The sequence below is a fragment of the Battus philenor genome, unplaced genomic scaffold, assembly GCF_028537555.1.
Source record: "Battus philenor isolate CCGP_79_NKW_IND1 unplaced genomic scaffold, ilBatPhil1.0.hap1 SCAF_11, whole genome shotgun sequence".
Lineage (NCBI taxonomy): Eukaryota > Metazoa > Arthropoda > Insecta > Lepidoptera > Papilionidae > Battus > Battus philenor.
In genome coordinates this window covers 859,354-878,888 of record NW_027181673.1, presented here as the reverse complement: position 1 = coordinate 878,888, position 19,535 = coordinate 859,354, and the positions used below count along the sequence as shown (strand labels likewise).

Sequence of the window (19,535 nt, the reverse complement as noted above, 5' to 3'; positions counted from 1 at the left end):
ACTCATTAAAAAATATGTAAATGAAAAAGGTATAAATATAAAAATTGTAAAAGTTGAGTTCTGTCTTACACAACGTATTTGCATATACAAATAGTCATCTTTTCTTCCAAATTTGATATGGACTAATTATTGTAAAATATATCTGGAAACGATAAGAGCCCAAACCTTCAGCGAATGAGTCCGCAGCTTGTATGTCGCTAAAGCGGCAACCATCGGTGTTTGTTAGATTTCCGTACCTCCATATTCAGTAGTCTTCCACAGAGTTAAAACGAAAACCTTTATTTTTAATTCTCTCATAATAAAATTAGATCATTTATAACGTATTACCAATTTATTTTGAAATGAAGTTCTTCCGCAATGCGAATAGTAAAAAGCTGCGAAGCGCGGTCCGATATATCGGCTCTGGCACTTCTCGCCAGTGTAGCAGTCGCTGATATATCGGCTCCCGGCACTGAAAGGACTAGTCACTATACACTATATTTTTATTTGAAGATTACATAGAACTATTATACACACACATATATATATATATATATATATATATATATGTCCTCTTTTAATGCGGTGGACGCCCACTACAATATAGACTTTCCCGAAAGACCGGTATTGCGCTGCCCGCACCCAGCGACTTTGAAACCATAAATATGTCGCCGGTCTACCTAGTGGAGCGTCTACCAACTCGTGATCGCCATTCGAAACCTTCGAGCCCTAACGACCATCGGTTGCACGAGTGATGTGCGCCATCTACTGCCACTTCAGACAACAATTCTTCGAACTACATCTACAGTCTTAGTTCTTTTGCCAGATGTGTAATATTCTACGTAGTATTTTTTATTGATAGATGATTCAATAATGTTCCAATTTGTATCAAATTTTTATATATCGCTCAACATATTTCATGTTATTGTTTAATACGCCGAATTATTTCACATAAAATAAAATGTACAATTATTTTAATATATTTATTGTTAATCACAATAAGGTGGGTACAACAAATAGTTATATCTGAATGTATATTAATCTTTAAATGCATATTTTCTAACTTAAATTTGACGTAAATTTATTTTGCAAAAAATAGCTTCTTCGTTTTTGAACGCACGTTGATAACCATAGACAATGACACATTAAAGAATTGACATTACTTTTGGAGGGAATTTTGTTGTTTTTTTTAAACTTTCTATTATTAAAATTATGCATTTAAAGATTAATATAAATTAATGACTTAATATTTGGACGCTAATAGAGAATTTTAGTCCTATTTACCCTTGAAACGGGATAAGTTTACAACATTAATGAATACATTACATATTTTATGGTATTTGTTCAAGATATTTTTATAATTAATATAATTCGATATTTCATTGCTTGAAACACGACTTAAACCCATAGAGGATAAGGTTTGTTTTGAATACACTTTATATAAAAAAGTATAACAACAGAGTTTAAAAATTTCGGTTTCCACGGTGACGGCTCTCGAAGATGCTGTAGACCAGGGTTGGATCAGTAACGCGAGCGCCTGCTCTTGTTGCGCGCGTGGTTGGCCAAGCAAAGACCAAAGACCACTGCTACCAGCTGCAAAAGATGTTAGATTTTTTATACATATGTATAGTGCCAGTGGTACCCTGCTAGTATAGGTTTTTTAATCGCCCCATTTTTATGGCCTCTAAAAAGCCTCAAAGAAAGGGTTTATATTAACATTGTCATTTTTTTAATAGTTTTGATTAATATACAAACTCATTTTTAAAAAAATTTCATTCTTTTCCATGCATCGCCTCACTTCTATCGCCTTCCATACAGAGCACTACATTATTTACGTTTATTATTTTTATGATTTGTTTAAGTTTATTTCTTCTTAATTCCTGTATATTTTCTTACTAGATAAGCGCACTTAGTTTACATTTCTAATTTCAAAGTATTTTATCATTCTTATTTATTATTTTCATTGCGTTTGTTCTTTTTTGCCTATATAGGGTTACAGGCAGGATACTATAAATGTTTGGAGGAAGCTAATTTTTAGCAGAGGATGTCTTACACCTGCAATGATGATGACGGGGTTATATTTACGTGGACTCTTACTTCGGACTTGATCAACAAGCTCACAGCGCTTCAACTAACCATGAAAAAGATTCGGGATTTCTCTACATTTATGAACGGAAGTTCATTAGCGGGCTAGCGGGCGGTGCACTTTATTGCACGACTACCACTGCATGTGCGGAAGTGGTTAAGTATTGGTCCTTTTCTTACTATCGATTCTAAGAAGAATTCCACTTGATAAGCATGTGGGGAAGAATGCAGTCTTACCTCAATAGCGACAATAACTATTGCGACAACACCGATAGCCAGACCGAAGGACTCCATCAAGTTCTGCACTTTGGCGTCGCAGCCGGTGTACGCGTTGACGATGGTGCAGGGCAGCGAAGCGCAGCACGACTCGGGCAGCATCACGTCGCGGTATGACAACGGACCTGTGGGTCCGCAGCACTGGAACTGCGAAACACAGGAAATTATTTATTAAACTTCATTGTTTTTAACAGATATACAGTCAAACCTTAGTAAATGAGAATTGGGTAAGTACGAAAAATACAAAACAATTATAATACTGCGATAAAAAGTAAGGCGAATTTGTTAATAAAATGTTAATTCTTTATTTATTGATCCAAATCAATTTCATCACCTTATAAGTAATCCCCGTCCGATAAAACGCACTTTTGCCAACATTTTCCAGTCCTCAAAACTTTCAGAATAGCCTTTTTCCGGTGTAGCCTTTAAGACTGTTTTCGTTTCGGTTTTAATCTCCTCAATAGAGTCAAAACGGCGTTCCTGCATTGGACTTTAGTTTTCTGCACAGCCAGAAGCCGCACGGAGCCAAACCAGGCGAATACGGTGGTTGCGGAACGATATCAGTCGAGTTCTTGACGCATTTTTTTTTCAAAACTCGGTAATAATTACACCTTATGACAAACAGACGCTTAGCAAATGTTATAGACAGCCCTACTAACCTAAGTAAAATATACCTCTGGACTCTGTGTTTGGCACTAATTGGTGTAACATAACTCCTGAAGATGAAGCGGTGGCGGTTGTGTGATTCGCATTATTTGCCGCATACGCATTTATCAGCGGACTGGCGGGCGGTGCATTTTATTGCATGACTACCACTGCATGTGCAGAAGTGGCTAAATATTGGTCCTTTTCTTACTTAGGATGGACTTCCGCGAGGTAACGCCTGATTCCATTAAATATTTAAAAACATACCTGTCTTCCTAATTCCCGGGAGTTTTAAATGATTATATGATTACTGTACAGGCACAGTAATTTTATACATAAACCTCTTTAAGTGAGATCGCTACTAATTTTTTATACTTTTTCATTCAAAAAACTAAATGTGCTTTATTGTTTTCTATGTTTCTAGGAATAAACATTGTATTCGTGTATATAACACCAAATCTCCTGTAACTCCGTAAGCTAGTGACTTGGGTTAGTCAAAAACATCGTTAAAAAATTAGTCGCGATCGGAAGCAAAGGGTGCTTCCCACTTATTTCGGTTTGACGGTAAATATATCATAACAGATTTATTTTATAATGCATATTATTAAATATATATTATCATAGCATTCAAGGGTTTTTATTAAACGGTTTTATTTAGTTCGACCCGTACGGAATTTATTAATTTATTTGGGTCAAAATTAGAAATTGAAATTTAAGCACCTTCCCGTTGTCAGATTGATCTGAAATTTGGTGCACACGTTTAATTTAGATGACAATACAGTATAATAAAATCAATAACATAATAAATCTAAGATGGCCGCCGATACAAAATGGCGGATTACATATTTTTCCTTAACCCCCTCAATATGGGTATCAAATGAAAGGGCTACACTAGTAAAACACGATGATTATGTCAAAATTTAAAATTCAAGATTGACGCCGTTCCAATATGGCGGACTAGGTACATATTTTTTCACAACCACCACAATATGGGTATCAAAAAACCGTTTAACTTTAAAGGTTTTTTAAATGTATTTATTAGTTGTTCGAAATGTGTTGTACTTGGTTTGTTGACTCAATTAGATGATTGATATTATAATGTAAATTGTTAAAATTTAAAAAAAAAAACAGTTTTTGAGTTTCTGACCGACTCTTCTCAACAGATCAATGTTCCGAACAGGTGATAGCTTACTTCTTAAAATGTTAAAATAATCGACGAATGCGCATGTATAATGCCCACTTGAATAAAGATATTTTTAAAAAGGCGAATAAAATACAATCTACTGTCTGCAATCTAATTTCACATTTATTTCTTAGAGACAGTCTCCTAAAAAATCTTTTCGTTTATTTGCATAGACTTAAAAATATGTTTTCCCATGTATATATAACATGCGAATGAACTTTAACTATATTTTTTAGTTTTTAATATCCACCAGCGATTGAAAAATAATATTATATGTCAAGACATTATTTCGACAAAGACACATTATCATCACATAGCCCAGTTCAATTGTTACGAAGTGAACTAATATTATATCAATTGATAAGCTATCATATAACATATAAAACGTGAAATGGTAATGCCGTTAACTGGAAAACAAGATAGGAAGTGACAAACTTAATTGCTTTGATAATTATATTACTGATATTATAATTACTAAGTGATATATAAGGCTATTTTATTGTTAGGTTTTCTCTTGATTACGGTAATGTGAGAAGGAGTCCTCGTAGTTTTAATAAAACGCGTCCAAGAAGATACGCGTAAGACATCGCGTCTTTCACAGAAGAACAAAACACTACTCACCACACCACAGCAGCTGTTCTTAGAGCTCTCCCTAACCGTGAACAACGCTCACCTGTGGTCCACGCTGCCGTCGCAAACCGCATATACACAACATCAACACTATACAACTCTACTCGGGTAGAGCGGTTTACCACGCGCGAACCTCATCGTACAGCTGTAATACGTCTGTCCAGCTTCTGTTTATTTTGAAGTTCACGGACCCTTCCGCTCCGTGAACTCAGTTCCGGTGAAACTGTAAAAGCCTTCGGGGTCATTCCAAATCTCCAGTAAATGACATTTGAATTGAGAAACCACCGATATTCCGGAGTCACTTGAAATCCAGTATTCACTCAATTAAACCCACCAGGTCTTGAAAAGTACGTAAAAGAACCACAGCACCTGCAACACTTTACACAGGTCGTCGCGTTCTACACAACAGAACAAAACATTACCCATCACGCCACAACACCCGTTTTTAGTGAGCGGCCGCCCGCTCCCTAACCGCGGACAGCGTGGGCGAACCGTGGTTGGATCCAGATCCCTCTTCGGCTCGCCTGTGGTCCACGCTGCCGTCCCAACCCGCAAGCACACTCCAGCAACACACCCCGTCAAAGCTCTACCGCGAAGAGCCTTAACAACGTGCGAGCGTCCCCGTGCAACTGGTAGGCGCCCTACCAGCTTCTAGTTCCTAGTTCTTAGATCTAGTTCACGGACCCTTTCGCTCCGTGAACTCAGTACTGACGTAAAAGCTAACAGCATTAACATCTGCAGATACAATACAATACACGTCAAAGAGAAATATTATATTTCTAACTTACGGTTCTCTCGATCTCTTGGAAGGAAATCCGGTCCTTGTTGAAGGCTTCGTTGAGGAGACGCGGTACGGCTTCCACCAGTTTATCCAGATTCACAAATATCAAACTGGCGAGAGTAATTTTCAAAATCATCAGAATGATCATGAAAATCGAGTACTGAAATCATAGAAAATTAATTTGTAAATATTAGGGGTAGTAATGTTGCTTTAATAAGTTAAATTCACACGACTACATCTTTAACAAGTGTTTATTTCTATTTAACAATATATTCACCTTCGTTATCAACAACCTTTTGCCATCTAGTATACAAATCAATGCCGGAGCGGTAACAAATAAATAGGTATTTATTGGAATCAGGCGTTACCTCGCGGAAGTCCATCCTAAGTAAGAAAAGGACCAATATTTAGCCACTTCCGCAAATGCAGTGGTAGTCGTGCAATAAAATGCACCGCCCGCCAGCCCGCTGATAAATGCGTATGCGGCAAACAAAGCGAATCACACAACCGCCACCGCCAAATCACTCAACACGTGTTTCACCCCTCCACGGGGCATCTTCAGGAATTATGTTACACCGATTAGTGCCAAACACAGAGAAATCAATAGGTGTTTCTGTAAAATACGTCGACAGAAACGACATTACTTTCCGGTACCCCTTATATATTTTAATTACACATCATTATTTCAGCCGAAAGACGTCCCCTGCTGAGCATAAATTTCCCCGAGATTACTCATTAAACCAGTTGGAAGCGGCCTGCATTCAGGCGACTTTTATAAGAAGGAGGGGTTCCGTGGAGGGGTGAAACACGTGTAGAGTAGATTAACGGTGGTAGTCATGTTTCGCATTGTTTGCCGCACGTGTATTTATCAGCGGGCTGGCCGGCGGTGCACTTCATTGCACGACTACTGCTGCATAGCGGTAGTAGCTATATATTAATCCCTTTCTTGGTTTAATAAGAAGTTCATCAGTCCACATTTTAGGTGGAAACGTGCGCATATATGAAATCGCAGTGAATTTAAATCTTAAAACTTGAATTTATTTAATAGAAATACGTCACAAATTCCAGTGTTTTGACTAAATTTGGTCGCATCAAAATGATATGTCATAAAACTGCATCGCTATATGATAATACACTAAGAGATTTTACAGACCATTGCGCCAAAAAAGGTAAGGCAGTGCAAGCTTAAATACCCGCACACTATTTGAAATAACTGTGTTTGTTTCAGGGGTACAAATAAAGGAAGAAATGTAGAATATTTGTAGATAGCGTACGATAAAAGTATCAATAATGGAAACCTGTACATAGTTCTGTACTGAAATACAGCCTAACACGTACTACAGCAATGAATTTTAATAAGGAACCCAGTTATCTGATGTTTTAATTTTTATGGATTATTGTTACTGATCGAATTGTAATTAAAGATGGCAAAAAGCCACTTCCTTAACTTGTAAAATAGGATATTTTGTAGCATCTGTTATTTATTCGTATTTATGTAATAAGATTCCACGTAAATATATATTAGTACATGTATGTTTATAAATGTATATGTAACTATACTACCCTCTCCTTCATGTCTCTCATCTCCATCCAAAGTCTTGTAGAGATTGCTGATTATTTACTCCCCTAACGACACCCCACATTTGTTAAGCTTTAAAATATCCCGAATCCTACAAGGTGGGGTTTAGGAAAAAAAATATACTTAAAAAATAATGTAGGTTAATCACGGAATTCCAAATTGAATATCTTATACCATTATTGCTTAGATTCAAGCCACCTTGTAACAAGCTATCACATACCTTTGCAGGTATTTATGAAAATGTCAGATTTTTCACGATCTTTAATTTCAATCGACCATTAGATCAGCTTTTATTATATATTTCTATTAAAACGACGACAACTTACCGTGATCAACATGCAGTTGCTCTCCTTTATTGCTCCACAGCATCCAAAGAACGCGATGAGGAACACCACCCCTCCCACCACCATGGAACCGATGGGAGCAGCCTGTATAGCGGCATCTGCTATATCTGTTACCGGGGATATCTGCAGCTGTACAGCTACTCCCAGACCTAGTAAGGCCAGGCCGGCTAGCTAGAAAGACAAAAAGAATATTATATCTTCTGCTTTTTGTTGAGGAAATGCCATAAAATTAAACCTATATATTTCATCCATGGTACTACCAGCAATTATAAAACTTAAAGAAGATAATTGTGAAATGATGATCCGGTAGAAGTGGCGTGGGTAAGTCTTCCACTAGATCAGTGATTCCCAAAGTGGTCTATATCAACCCCTAGGGGTCTATGACAACCTACAAGGGGTCTACGTCAGCGAAAAAAAAATTGGGGGTCCATGAAATGAAAAAGGGGGTCCACGAAAGTGGATCTCTATACATACACTGATAGTACCTATTTACTTACATCATACTATCTTATAATATCAAAACATCTACATTATTTATTAAAGTACCTATGAAGTAAAAAATTTGTTCATTTAATGTTACGCATATTTTACATAACAGATACAAAATTTTATTTTGAGTAGTTTTAATTTAAATACAATTAATAAATATGTAAATTAACATGTGTTTCTACTTTAAGTTTTTAACACTAAACTTCACTACAGTTAGAAATTTACAGGAAATCAATATCAGGTAAGTAGGGGGGTCTACCCAACACGGGAAAACATGGCAAGGGGTCTACGACACAAAAAGGTTTGGGGAACTCTGCACTAGATGAACCGAGGGTATAGTTAAAGACGCGAGAAGTCGCTTGATACGGGCTGCGCAGGACCGGTTGTCTCGCCGATCCTGGAGGGAGGAGCATCAGCTGACATGATGATGTTACTGAGGTCCTTCAAAACTTAATACTTATATATTACATAATATAAACACTAACTGATACAAAACGTCAAATACAAATTATACCTTATCAATTCAAATAAAAATTCGACAAAAATGTTACAAAAGTTAGGTTAGGTTAGGTTACTCTGAGACGGACGATGGTTCGACGTGGTCTCGAACAGGCTATCTAAAATAGCAAAGCGCGAGGGAAGACCGCGTGGCGATCTCTGACCGGGAGATATCGCGGTCCCCCGTATAGCGCAGAGGGCGATCACTGGGGGTTTTAGTGGATAGAAATCCCACATACCCCTATCCTCCCCCCAGAGGAAGGGTATTTTGAATGTCCGGAAGATCCGCCCCCCCCCCCCCGAAACCCCCAAAAAAAGGTATTGTGAAAATTTGTACGTAGTATATTGACTTTATGTTTGATTCATAATCTATCTTCTATCTAACAGTGAACATATTGTCTTCGTCGAAGAAGTGACAGAAGAAAGTTAAAAAATGTTTCTTTCTGATATGAACTAGGGTTGTCTTCCACTATGTAAATGTTAAAAAAGATGGTGAGAGGTTCCAACGAGGCCTGTCTTAAGATGGTCCCGTCAGATGAGCAGACCCTGAATATCCAATCCATATGCAGACGATCGTCTGATGTCAACATGTGAACATGATTTAATACGTATGTGTCCAAAGAAAAATTATTTTCATTTAGCAAAAAATAGAAGAAAATAAATAATTTCAGCGTCTGGAATAGACATTTAATGAATTATTTTTAATCATACGATATGATAAGCCAAAATAATACATTGTCTGTATCACATTATGTGATTCACATATAGCACGCCACAGAAGTCAAAGTTTAATTTCTTTTCGCACCAATAGATGGCGCTGCGCTAATAAAATACACGCTTTCGTTTCCTCGAAGAGAATATTGAAGACTGTTCCGCTTATATTACGGATATGCAATGCATTGAAAGAAGTAATGCCTCATATATTTTTGAATACGCGACCATTACTATATGTGTCGTTTAAAATGTATTTCGATGTTATATATTGCAATTTTTAAGAAAGTAAAATAGCAATGTGGATGGATATATTATTGAAGATAGATAGTGCAAGCATATCTAGTAAATATAAAAAAGTACTCAAAAACACCTTAATTTGTAAAAGTTCACAAATTCCTAGTCGCAGCAGGAAAAAATAAAAAAAAACACAAAAATATTCATAATTTTCAGTGCTGCCAACCCTAACATTAAAAAGTATATTTTTTGCAGCTGGACATGGGGGCTAACCCTTGTCCACTATTTATGACAGACCTTGTATATGTTACATAAGAGTCAGGAAAAATAAATAAATGGCCATAAATAAATACTGTGATGAACATTAAACCTAGGTTTATGTTGACTTTGTTGCCTACTTTTACATATGCACATATTAAACGGTTATAAAAATTTACTGCGTACAATTTTTCAAACGCTAAATGTTTTAATATTCATATTGTCTTAATGATTATTAACATAAATAAAAAAGGCGAAACTTGTCTTTATAAGGTATCCGTAATTATTTGGAAACATTTAAAAAAATTTTCGAAAAAATCATTAAAGTCCTTCTCAAGTTATAACATGATCAAGTAAAAATATTCGCCTCTCACTCTAGTACCTCGTGGTTCCGTCCATATAAAAACCTTTGTGTCCACCTGTCATCAGCGAACCTCGCCACGTGACCTGCCCAGCCTCACTTTCTTTGGAGAAATTAGGTAAATACACGTTTTTTTGCGAATGGCTGTGTTCCTCGTATATATCCTAAATAAATATTTTTGGAAAGCGAGCGTCATATAACTCTTCCCTGATATCTATCCGTAATACAGCCTATTTTTTTATATCGCTTCTTAAATATATATATGTTTTGTAATATTACAAAAGAATGATTTTTAAACGGTTTTATTTAGTTTTAGTACGGAATTTATTTGTTCATTTATTTGGGTCAACCTTCCCGTTGTCTGAATTTTGGTACACACATTAAATTTAGAGAGAGAGATAGACAATACAATATAATAAAATCAATAACATTATAAATCTAAGATGGCCGCCGATACAAAATGCCGGATTGCATATATTTCCTTAACCCCCTCAATATGGGTATCAAATGAAAGGGCTACACTAGTAAAACACGATGATTGTGTCAAAATTTAAAATTCAAGATGGACGCCGTTCCAATATGGCGGACTAGGTACATATTTTTCCACAACCACCATAATATGGGTATCAAAAAACCGTTTAATTTAAAAGTTTTTTAAATGTATTTATTTATAGGTGTGAAAGCTATAAAGGAGTGAAAGTAAAGCTTATTTAATGTCAATAATTGTACGGTACACTTTATTTAGAAATTAACAGTTTCAAATATAATAATGTAAAGATAATATAGTAAAAAAAAGTTTATTTAAAAATTCGGATAGCTACATATTAAAATAAATAGCTGTTTACTATGTATCTCTGCAGACTACTGCCAGAAATTATTTACCTCTCGCATTCTAATAGAAAATATAACGTAACATATTTAGGAGTGATCAATTTATATAGGTTGATTGCAAATTGTTGCAAATAATTTTCTAGCATACAATACATTTCTAGCAGCAAGAATTATACATTTACCGCATTGAAGCATTTACCTATAATCAAACATTCTGTAGATATTTATTTCTTACTGCTTTGGGAATGACTTCTTTTAATGTAGTATTAAAAAATAATAATAATACATTTCTGAAGGTTTGTAACAAAATTAAAAATTGCGAAACAAGTTATAATTCTTTATAAGTTTTGATTTTAATACATATTTTCATATTCCACTAAAATGCAATTCCAAGTTAATTTCCTTAACCACCAACAGATGGCGCTGTGCCGATAAAATTCGCGCTATCGTTTACTTGTATGGAATATTCAAGTTAAAACCACTGGAGGTATTGTTACATTTCATCTGAGTTGCCCACGAGACTTATTTAATCGTTAATTTTTGAATATCGACCATTGTTAAATGCGTCGTTAAAATCATTTAATTAAAATAACACATTATGAAGTGTGTACCTATGATCATTGTATCAGTGCTTCTTAAACTTTTGTCATTCACGACGCCATTTATGATTGCGAGTTTCTTGACGACCCCATACAAATATAAAAGAGAAATAAATTAATATTTTTTGATGATTTACTTATAAGGTAGCAATATACTATATACACATGAAAATATATAGTTTTAGAATTCGTTTTGTAATATACAAAAATCTAAAATTAAAGATCGCACAAAATATTATAAAATTGAATTTATTATAGTTTCAAAAATAAAAGTGGATTCCGACCGTCTCAATTCGCTCGTATATATTCAAGTAGTAATAAATTGGTATATATAAATATTTGACATTAAAATCTCCTGACCCCAGAATTTTGCTTCGCGACCTTATTTGGGGTCGCGACCAATAGTTTAAGATGTCCTGTTCTATATGGAACCGTTGCTAGAGTTTTTTGTCGATACTTCTTCCAGCCTAGTTTTTAGTAGCTAGTAATTTAGTAGCTAAGCATATTCGGACACCAAAAAATGTTGTTAAATTGTTTAGTTTGTAATTAAATCGAGTTTATTTATTTTTTAATTCAAATTTTATCGGTCGAGTAGCACCTCCCGTGTGTCCTTGCTCACTGTTTTACAGGTAAAACAAGTCCAAACCTACCATTAATCGAGTTCATTTGTAGCAAAAATTTAATTCTCAGGACTGTAGTGCATCGGTTACGTAAATATTAAATGATGGCGCTAGTGTGCCGAAAGAATTTTTCACAAAGCAATAACGTCAATCGATTTTCTGTAAAACCTTTTTAATAAATATTCTTTTAAGAGAAGTACATTGTCGCCAATAAAACGTGAACCTCTAGTAAAATACCATATTTAGTGTTTTGAGTTGTAAGTTGTTCATCTTGTAAAACACCACTAAATTGTAATTTGTACTCGAGGAAATGTAAACAATTTTTGACCAGAAGCTATATATATTACCAGAAGTTATATATATAGCTATATATATTAGTTACTAAACTACCCTCTACTCGACTGAAATACAAGCATAATCTAAGATTTTTGCTTCTCGATGTGATATTAACGTCATGTCGAGGTTTGACGATCCCGGGCGATCTTGATGACGAGTGCCGGCACAAGTACTCTCGTGGAGGATCCCATGAAGCGTTCGCTTAAGTGATATAAGAGCTATGCTGCCTCTAAGGCTTCTCAGGGATCCCTTCGATAAAAGAGGTCGCCCACGACGCCCTGCCCGCCTGATGCCTTGTATCACGGAAGCGAATGCGACATGGAAAGCAATGTAACTCTGGTAAAAAAATTAAAAAGAAAAATATTTCTTCTATTCTTAAAAATATTATCTTGCTAATCAATAAAATATTTGCCCAAATAACACAAATGATAACAGAAATATATTTTGTAAAAATAGTCCCCGTGTATTCGAGTTAGGAGATGTACGAGTTACCCTCAAAAACGGTCGCATAAAATAATTGACAAAACCAGCGCTGACGTTTAAAAATTTTCTAGACTATTTCTTTCACTTCTCCTCGTGGCTCCAATCTCAGGGTACGTACGTATACTCATAACACTACAAACGCAACTTCCTCAACATCAACAGCCATTGCACCAGCCACACCGCACAGGACACCGTATTGTTCATAACAACACGTTATTCACCACACAGCACGATTCGTATCAGGTAGGACCCTGGCCTCGAGACTATCGTGGACAAATTTCCCACACCGCCGTTTAGCATACACAACAACTACACACTTCTACACGGGTAGAACTGTTTCCTACACGCAAACGTCATGGTGCTACAGGAATGCTAGTGGCCAGTATTTTTTAATTTTGATATCTTCATAGACCCTTCAGTTCCGTTATAAAAGCCCCTGGAATAACAGCACCTACTTCTACAGAAACAATAGCAGTAGTACATATAGAAATTTGGTTTAATAACATTTAAGAGGTGTTCATCGTTTCAACTGTGAGACGTGCACAGCAGGACATATGCTTCCCTCAGGGACTTTCGAAAGGGTTAAGCGTTGCATCTAGCATCTTCCGAGGGTTTTACTAAGGTCATCTGTCCACCATGTGATTGGACGTTCTACATTGCGTTTGCTCTTCCGTGGTCTCGGCTTAATGCGTTTTTAATGCGTTAGAAGTCATTTGTTCTGTGCGCTATGTGCACATTCCACACCCACTTAAATGTGCCAATTCACTTGGTAAGAAAAGAACCAATATTTAGCCACTTCCGCACATGCAGTGGTAGTCGTGAGATGTGACTCTGTGTTTGGCACTAAACGGTGTTACATAGCTCCTGAAGACGCCCCGTGGAGGGGTGAAGCACGTGTTGAGTAGTTTGGCGGTGGCGGTTGTGTGATTCCCATTGTTTGTCGCATACGCATTTATCAGCGGGCTGGCGGGCGGTGCACTTTGTTGCACGACTACCACTACTTGTGCGGAAGTGGTTAAATATTGGTCCTTTTCTTACTTACAATGGACTTCTGCGAGTATGATATGATAATGATTCCATTAAATAATTCACTTGGCTATGAACAGGTGAGCTGAATCTAACAATAAATGAGATCCCTGTTGAGAGGTTTAGGTTTTTTGGCATTTTGTCACACGAAACCCGGTGATACCAACTGCCAAACGGTATTTGTACGATATAAGGCCAAATAAACTCACCGCGAAGAATAAATTTGAAAAGAACAGAACATATTTCACGAGGACTTCGCCGCAACCCATTTTAAATAACTTTGTTATGCAAAAACAATTTAGTGCACACCCGTTGGAACGAATTCCACTGGTCGTAATAGCGGACGTAAGGGGCCGTTTATCAGTAGATAACTGATAAGGAAGCGCGTCCACGCAGGTTACTGCATTTTTACTTCCAACTATAATACAACGTTCGTATTTAAATGTATCTATATGTCTATAAATATAAATGGTTCAATATTCGAATGTCCAGTTCTTCATATGTAATAAACACAACAAAGTAAACACAAAGTAATTGATAACATAAGCTATCCTTATTTACATAAAAATACTTTTTTTACATCGTAAACGAAAAATCTTATTAATATTACATATTTTTAAGATTTTTTTAATAACACCAAAAACACGATTTTTATTTCTCGCGTTACACGGTAGATACGTTCCTGAGAAAAACGTGTAAATCGTAAATTAATAATTTTCCAGTCAAAACCGTGTAAATCGAAAAACTTGCTGAAAATGCATAATTTTGCTATTTAACAGTTGTGATTTTTTTTCAATAATTTTAGGTGTACACAGAAATAAAAATAAAATGCATTGACAAATTAAAATATTTAATATATTACGGAAAAACTGTTTTTTTTTTATTTAATTACAACACATTAAATGGAAGAACAAAAAAGAAATTACTTTCATTCTTTTTTTCGCAATCGTAGGTTTGAATTCACTTTCATCACTCGAAGTTATTTGTGCCGATTCGATGTTTGAAGCAGAAATATTTACATTATGAGAGATGGTAATAAAATCGGTTATTAAAACAAAAAAAAAACTTATATGGAAAACCGTGTAACCGAAATCGTGTAAAACGAGTACAGTGTAAATCGGGGGATAGGTGTACCTCCATAAGGCAAACTGTGTCCAACAAAAATCAAACAATTAGTCAATGGTAAACGCGTCATATATATGACTTATACATCTGTCAGTCTGACGAACGCGATAAGACGTTTTTACGTTAGGGATGGGTCATTACATAGTGCCGTATTCATAAACACACAACTGTTAGTAAACTCTAAATCTCTGTATGCACTAGAGTTGATTTTATGAATCAAACATAATTGAGACGAAACGTTATCTTAACAAATGAACTTTGTTAACTTAATTTATTTCTTCTATCATACGTCACAATATCATTCATTCTCTCTACTGTCACACATCACAATGTCTTCCACTCTTTATCATTTATTACATTCCTTTCTTCCGTCTTCTCTCATTCTTCACCTCAGTTCTTAATGTTACAGCTATGCTAATATGCATTTTGGTTATGTTTATGTCTTTTCTTTTTTTTACAATTGTACTCTTATACTATTTTCTTAAAATAGTTCAATGCCGCTATATAATAATATTTGACTAATACTACTCGCTTAAATTATCTTGTATTATTGCATGAGGTAGGCTGGGTCTTATTACTACTCATTGTTATGTTTATAATGTATTTGCAGAATTTTAAAAGAATTTTTTGGTGATTGGTCGTGACTTAATAAAGAGGTGATGTTTTCCCTCTTTATGCTCGCAGAAATGTGCACATTGCATGGCAGTAAGCTGATGTTTCAATTTTCTCATTTGTACATATATAAAGATATTACTTATATATAAATATAGAAGTTAGGATAATTCTTAGTAATTTATTTGGCTGTGATAAATCTTTAAACACGGAAAGCCTACATTACAAGGTGATGCCAGCTAAATCCGGCTGGTATACACGGGTCGTCCAGTGAACGCCGGTTTACTCCGGCGCTAGTAACGAAAGGGTTAAGGCGTCGTTACAATCGATCAAGACAGTGATTCCCAAAGTGCTCTATATCGACCCCTAGAGGTCTATGACAACCTGCAAGGGTTGGCAAATGTTACGTATATTTTACATAACAGATACAAAATTTTACTTTGAATAGTTTTAATTTAAATTCAATTAATAAATGTATAAATTAACATGTGTTTTTACTTTAAGTTTTTAACACTGAACTTCACTACAATTAGAAATTTACAGGTAATCAATATCAGGTAAGTAGGGGTCTATCCAACACGGAAAAACATAGCAAGGGGTCTACGACACATAAAAGTTTGGGGAACTCTGGATTAAGAGAATAGATCTCTTTTAACTTAAACGTTGTAACAAGCTAAAACGTTAGCAAAAAAGACTGTGGAACATAGATCATAATAACATAAAACCAAGAAAAAAAAAACATAATTGACAAGTTTGCTAAAGTAATGTGTTCTGAAGGCAAGTTAATTTTAAAAACACTTTTTCTGTGACAAAACCGATATAGAGTCATTTCAACTGATTCGGCCATCTCGGGACGATCTTGGGTGAAAATGCTTTTTCCAACCTTTATGGTGTGATGCACCACATTAGCCTTTCAAATTTTAAATGCCTATCTAACATACATTTTCTTTTTTCGAAAATCGAACCTACGAACTACAATCGCAACTATCAGGCGTCCGCTAGGCTACCACTGCTCAATACCCTATATAACAGACGAGGATTCATAAGACGCAATGTTTTTTAAATATTCTGTATGACACACGTTCTCTATTGCGTCACGTGTTTGCGTTTCTTTGTCAACGCTAACATAGTTTTCTTGTTATTGATAATGATACTTGATAAGGAATATTACTTGTGATTCATTATTTCTCTCGCTTGTGTTATGTTGGTAGCTATATCCTTAACGATTATTCCAATAAGATACAAGAAACTGTGTAGACAGCGCAGTTGTATTAAGTGAAGAAAAACATGGCAAATCATTTTGTTCTTCTTTTAATGTGGCTGGTGACAGTCTAATTATGATATTGAAGATGCCGCTAAAGAAAGGTCTAAAAGTAACAGTTTTATAACAAATGAATCTATACTACATTGTTAATCTAAATATATATATATATAAAAGATTGTTTGTCTGTATGTCCTTTATGGAATCGCAAACTATGCATTTGATCTTATGATGATTCAGCAAGGTTGTTGTGCATGAGCATACGAAGGTTTCTAAGTTTGTTAATTTTTTTAATCGTCTTTTGATAAACCTTTCTATAATTTTTAAGCCTGTCAAGTGTGAACGTCGAACATTGGTCACCCAACGGTATTTCGGAATACAATGTTATAATTCACACTTTGTGCATTAATTATATAGGATTGCTACTGCTCACAAAAAAATTTTCAGATGATGGTCAGCAGAATCCTCTGCCTACTGAAATACCTCACTACGCCAACCCGCCTACCGAGCGTGGTGTTTATTGTACATCCCCTTATTGATATATTAGTGGGAACCAGAAAGTAATGTCGTTTCTACGCATGTTGATATTCGTTTGTCATTTGGTAGCTCATTACACACTTGGAAGACGTTGTATACAAGATGACAAGAGGTTGTTGATAACGAAGGTGAATATATTGTTGATTAAAAATAAAAACTTGTTAAAAATGTATTCGTGTGAATTTAACTTAAGATAGCTACATTACTTTCTGATCCCTCTAATATTTGGTGGACCTATGCCTTGCAGGCTTCTATGAAGCTGAAACAACATCAACCTGCTTTAAAAAAACAGCTTTTCGAGATTAAAATGTATTTTAAAGCCTACCTATATCGAACACCAAACCCTGCCCCCCTTACCGGCACTCGCGTTATAAATTCTTCAAATGACATGTTTACGTCGCCTAAATATCAAGTACTTCTAAATATATAAATAGATTACTTACCGCAAAGAATAAGTTTGTAAAGAACAAAATATATTTTACTAAAAATTCACCGCAACCCATTTTGATTGATTTATTTTAATGTTACCAAAAAAAAAATAACAAAATGTCCGCCGCACGCGCTTGTTGCACACTTCTCACTGACAATATAAAATGGTCGACGTAGATAATAAATATTTATCAGTAGATAAGCCGATAACGACGCTTGGGAAATGTGAAACATCAATTTTCTAACGAAACATGATGTGTGTTTTTATAATAGTTATTACTATACATATATGACGAATAATATTTTGTTTATTGACCTCTGGTGCGTTCTTGTATTGAAAAGTTTCTTTCATAACTGCTTTGTTTACCGAAGTTGTTATTGTTACTAGCCAGGCAATAGCAACCGACCAAGACCAGATTCGGTCTTCTATGAGTGACAGCCGAAGCCGAGATTTCCCCTTATGGGAACCTCTGAGCCTGTTCACTCCATGGAGCGTCCACTAAAGTTATCTAAGATCTCAGCAGCCTGCCCTGCGGTGGAATAGTATTACGTACATTCTTCTGGGAGCCTCGAGGCTTCGTTATCTTAAAAAAGATTTCAGGCTAAACGCCCTTTGGGCCCTGCATACATAACTTATACAGTAATGAAAGCACAGTTCTTTAACAATTGTCAGTATTGTATGTATGTATACATCGTAAAGATGAAAGGTAGACACTATTCTCTAAGAAATGGAAAGATCCAATAGGGAAAAGAAATGATGGCCGGCCATACGAAAGGCGGAGAGATGCATGAAACATGCCAGAGGAAGCCTATACTAAAAGAGAAGTCCAAATCAAAGCAGAAAACATTAACGAAACATAAACATTATAAAATTCCAAATAATTTTTTTTAAAATTGATATTTAGTGTTTTTATAATCATTATTATTATGTTATCTGTAATTGAAAGTTTTCTTTTCATACTTAATAAGATACAGATTATTAAACAATAGATTATAAAAGATATGACGCCAAATTGCTTGTTGTCTATTCATATATAGTAAAACATACTGGAAAACATTATATTTTATTAAGTTTATGACCGATTTGACTTTGAATTTGAAAATGCATTTTTAAAGTTTCACATTTTTGCTATTTAATTTTTGCAGGCGTTTAATTTTCTGCGAGCAGTGTTGACGAGAATCCAGAAGATTTCTATGATAGAAACTAGTATCATATTGAACTTCATATAAGACATGCTTCTTCTTAAAGCTATGAATGGGACGAATACGGCAACCACCGCATATATTGGCATACAACTTGAGGATGACAATATATAGTAGGAAGAAGACGTGGTTATGGGAAAGGTAATTTTAAAAACATTGTTAGGGTGTCGTTGATTTAGATTTAGAGACTTGGTAAACACTGTAACATGTACAAAACGTGAGCAAAGAAATAAATATGAAATGTAAATGTAAAAACAAAGACACGGACGCTAAAGCCTGTTAATTATAGATCCTAAAAATCAAATATAAATAAAAAGTAAAAAATATGGAGCCACGCTGGAGCACTTTCCATTAACTAGATGATGATTTCTTGATAACTGAACTAGTTAGTTCAACCATATTCTTTATCGCTATACT

General features: G+C 35.3%; 1 protein-coding gene across 2 annotated transcripts; it reads right to left on the bottom strand.

Moving 5' to 3' along the window:
- Positions 1-979: 979 nt before the first annotated feature.
- Positions 980-18,054, bottom strand: LOC137930570 (23 kDa integral membrane protein-like). Of its 2 annotated transcripts, none has more exons than XM_068773865.1 (5): positions 17,930-18,054; positions 7,485-7,673; positions 5,587-5,739; positions 2,302-2,487; positions 980-1,572 (listed from the first exon to the last, which is right to left on the bottom strand). In XM_068773865.1, exons 1-5 carry the CDS (start codon positions 17,987-17,989, stop codon positions 1,501-1,503), a joined length of 660 nt encoding a protein of 219 aa, XP_068629966.1. In that variant the 5' UTR covers positions 17,990-18,054; the 3' UTR covers positions 980-1,500. The 2 variants fall into 2 exon arrangements, with proteins under 2 accessions (XP_068629966.1, XP_068629974.1); XM_068773873.1 differs by lacking the exon at positions 17,930-18,054 and adding an exon at positions 14,161-14,273.
- Positions 18,055-19,535: the final 1,481 nt, after the last annotated feature.